The sequence below is a fragment of the Pristiophorus japonicus genome, chromosome X, assembly GCF_044704955.1.
Source record: "Pristiophorus japonicus isolate sPriJap1 chromosome X, sPriJap1.hap1, whole genome shotgun sequence".
Taxonomy (NCBI): domain Eukaryota; kingdom Metazoa; phylum Chordata; class Chondrichthyes; family Pristiophoridae; genus Pristiophorus; species Pristiophorus japonicus.
This window is the reverse complement of record NC_092010.1, coordinates 37,170,213-37,174,307: the sequence shown is the minus strand read 5'-3', so window position 1 is coordinate 37,174,307 and position 4,095 is coordinate 37,170,213. Positions and strand designations below refer to the sequence as shown.

Sequence of the window (4,095 nt, the reverse complement as noted above, 5' to 3'; positions counted from 1 at the left end):
CTCCTATATCCCCTTCCTCTCTCTGAGCAAGTAACCTGGAGCCTCTCTTGGATGACTGGGAATGCACAATGTGGGAAATTGTGGTGGAGGATCTAACTGCATCCACAAAGTGGCTCAGTGCAAGGGTTTCCAAACTCTGGCCACCTTCAGCCCATGAACCATGGCAATCCAACACACAAAGCCCACGCAACACCATTCTATTTGCACTTGAATTTCTTCCTCGCTGATTTGTGCTAGTTGACGTTTGTAGGCTGTTGGTTTGGGAAGGAGCTGTTCTTAGTGCTGCAGCCCCGTGGATGAGTCAATCCGAGTCAGATCCCCAAGATCTGTTTGTAACGGCAGCTTAAGATATATGCAAATTAATGAGATAATTGATTTAAACTTTATGAGGCCCATATGAGCCACAATGAGATAATAACTTGGACATTCCTGTATAAGCCATCAAGCCTCCTCCTTCCCTTTGCTTTGCATCCCACTTGTAACCAAATATTTTTAATAGAATTATTTAATACTTTCTAGCAGTAAGATGCCCGTTTGATTTTCAATTAACATTCAAACAAGAATTAGGAGCAGTCCTTGGAAGACTGGATCACGTACACCCTCCGTTTCTCCTCCCCGCAACGGTCCAAGTCATATAATAACCACAATCTGTCTGGTGTCTGAAGAAATGGAAACATCGTCGCTCTCCTCGACATGCTGTTTGGACGTGTACTTCACAACGTTGGTTGCTAAATGATGCCTGAAATCTTTGTGCATAAAGTTGAAGAGAATGGGATTTATGATGCAGTGGGAGAAGGTGAGGCACTCCGCCAGGTCATAAAAGAAATACACCAAGCTGGTCATGAAACAGCTTAACCACTGATCTATCAGGTAAAGGAATAAGATTATGTAAAAAGGTGACCAGCACAGCAAAAATACGATGATATAAGCGTATATTATTTTACAGGTCCCTCTGCTTTGTGTGTCACTGGAGTCTTTCACAGCTCTTGCAGTGAAAACATTACTCACTACAATCACGGGCAAAGGAATAACAAAGCCAAAAAGTAGAGAGAAAGAGTCCAGAACATACGCAGAAACAATACTATCAAAGAAGCAGAAACGATACACAGTTCCAAAAAGTCTATTGTATATAAAATCTGGTATGGACAATATCACTGCCACAGTCCACACACAGACGCACACCATCCGGCGGATTTGGCGCTCCCTTGAGCCCTGGGCCTGGGATGGGTATCCCAGTGAGAAGTATTTGTCGACACTGAAACAGGCCAGGAAGAAAATGCTGCTGTACAGATTGACAAAATAAAAGAAGGAATCAAATTTACACATAAAGCTGCCCCAGATCCAGCGGTAATTGTATATCGTCTCCGTCATCCTCAATGGGATGAACAAAATGGCACCCATGTCGGCGATGGCCATGTTAAAAATGTAAAGGTTGCTTTCTTTCTTGGATTCTTTCATTCGCCAGTTTATCCAAATGACAATGATATTCTCTATCAGACCTACTATAAGAAAGAACAAGTAGAAAATAAATGTGGCATTGTCCAGCGCCCTGTAATTCAATTCGATCAGACATGAGCAGCTGTCACCCTGGCAGCCCATACTGGCGTTGGCATACAGGCTACTGTTGGGGGTGGGCACGGCTGAGTCCTCCATGTGGAATCTGCAGAAATGAGAACAATGTACAATATTGAATCAGAAAGTATTTGGGTTAAATAAAGTCTCCATTTACTGTTTCAGTGCGGTAACTGCATTGCCTGGTGCGCTGCTAAGTTACATAAACCAGAGACATTTGGGAAAGCATGATTCAATCAAGCAGAGTCAACATTGTTTTATGAAAGGGAAATCATGTTTGACAAATTTGCTGGAGTTCTTTGAGGATGTAACGAACAGGGTGGATAAGGGGGAACCAGTGGATGTGGTGTATTTGGATTTCCAGAAGGCATTCGATAAGGTGCCACATAAGAGGTTACTGCACAAGATAAAAGCTCACGGGGTTGGGGGTAATATATGAGCATGGATAGAGGATTGGTTAACTAACAGAAAACAGAGAGTCGGGATAAATGGGTTATTTTCCGGTTGGCAAACAGTGACTAGTGGGGTGCCGCAGGGATCGGTGCTGGGTCCTCAACTATTTACAATCTATATTAATGACTTGGATGAAGGGACTGACTGTAATGCAGCCAAGTTTGTTGCTGATACAAAGATGGGTGAGAAAGCAAATTGTGAGGACACAAAAAATCTGCAAAGGGATTTAGACAAGCTAAGTGAGTGGGCAAAAATTTGGCAGATGGAGTATAATGTGGGAAAATGTGAGGTTATCCACTGTGGCAGAAATAATAGAAAAGCTAATTATAATTTAAATGGAGAAAAATTGCAAAGTGCTGCAGTACAGAGAGACCTGGGGTCCTTGTGCATGAAACACAAAAAGTTAGTATGCAGGTACAGCAAGTAATCAGGAAGGCAAATGGAATGTTGGCCTTTATTGCAAGGGGGATAGAGAATAAAAGCAGAGAAGTCCTGCTACAATTGTACAGAGTATTGGTGAGGCCTGGAGTACTGCATACAATTTTGGTCTCCGTATTTAAGGAAGGATATACTTGCATTGGAGGCTGTTCAGAGAAGGTTCACTAGGTTGATTCCGGAGATAAGGGGGTTGACTTATGAGGATAGGTTGAGTAGGTTGTGCCTATACACATTGGAGTTCAGAAGAATAAGAGGTGATCTTATTGAAACTTATAAGATAATGAGGGGGCTCGACAAGGTGGATGCAGAGAGGATATTTCCGCTCATAGGGGAAACTAAAACTATGGGCATAGTCTCAGAATAAGGGGCCGCCCATTTAAAACTGAGATGAGGAGAAATTACTTCTCTGAGGGTTGTAAATCTATGGAATTCTCTGCCCCAGAGAGCTGTGGAGGCTGAGTCATTGAATATATTTAAAGCAGAGATAGACAGATTTATGAGCGATAAGGGAATAAAGGGTTATGGGGAGCGGACAGGGAAGTGGAGTTGAGTCCATGATCAGATCAGCCATGATCTTATTGAATGGTGGAGCAGGCTCGAGGGGCCAAATGGCCGCCTCCTGCTCCTATTTCTTATGTTCTTAAAACTATACCCCGGCATTGAGGTCAACATCTTGAGAGAAGGGTGGGGGGCAGAATTTAAAAAAAATAAAGGGATTGAATTTCCACTGGTGCAGGGGAGGGAGGGGCGGCGTGCAGGGATCTCCCGCTCGTCCGCTGTAACTTCGGTGGAAGAGCTGCGGAAAGCCCAATATCCACCACGGTAATTCACCCCCAAATTGTAGACAATCTTTCCGATCTGGGTTGAGCAGCAAAATAACCCATGGAATCTGTCAGGTTTAATTTTCATGCTGCAAAGATTTTAATTGAATTGATTTAGATTTGCACTGCAGTGTGAATTGAAACTGCAGTCAAAAAGCAGAACTTCACGAGGCTTCAAGGTCAACAGGTCATTTTTCAATTCATCTGTGACACAAACTGACTGTCTCTCTCTCTCTCTCTGTACTAAAGACTTCACTTTATATCAGGTCATACTGAACTGTGAATGCTGAGTTTCTTTGAAAGGCTCATAGTGTGCTTTTCCTGTTATGGATCGCATTACAATGTACAATCCTTAACCAGAGTAAAGCTAAAATTAAATTTATACAGAATATATTTTATAATCGCTAACATTCTGAAATGATTACAGTAAGAAAGCGGTCACTGACCTGAATTAATGTTCCTTGGACAGTGCTGCGTGATTTGCTCCACCAGTAAAAGAACCTCTCCAAACGATCAGTGTTTAGTCGTGAGGTTCGTTATTTATTGCAGTGCGATGCAGGAAGGAAGGAATATGAGGGAAGATTTTGCAGTAAACAGGAAAACATGGAAGCTATGATAAGTAACCAAAGGTCAAGGGAGCATAAGGTGTTGGAAGATAATGAACGTTTTGTTTGGTGCTTAATTTGAAAGGTCAGCATCATTACTTTCCAAAATGAGCCAGATAACTATTAACTGGCTGAATGTGCTGGCTGAGTGTCAGCTGTGGCTCAGTGGGTGGCACTCTCGCCACTGAGTCAGAAGGTCATGGCTT

At 42.7% G+C, this 4,095-nt stretch overlaps 1 protein-coding gene across 1 annotated transcript; it reads right to left on the bottom strand.

Annotated features, from left to right (window-relative positions):
- Nucleotides 1–205: 205 nt before the first annotated feature.
- Nucleotides 206–3,785, bottom strand: LOC139240891 (G-protein coupled receptor 182-like). The gene is made up of 2 exons (XM_070869396.1): nt 3,731–3,785; nt 206–1,660 (listed from the first exon to the last, which is right to left on the bottom strand). Exon 2 carries the CDS (start codon nt 1,651–1,653, stop codon nt 631–633), a length of 1,023 nt encoding a protein of 340 aa, XP_070725497.1. The 5' UTR covers nt 1,654–1,660; nt 3,731–3,785; the 3' UTR covers nt 206–630.
- Between the last annotated feature and the right edge of the window lie 310 nt (nt 3,786–4,095).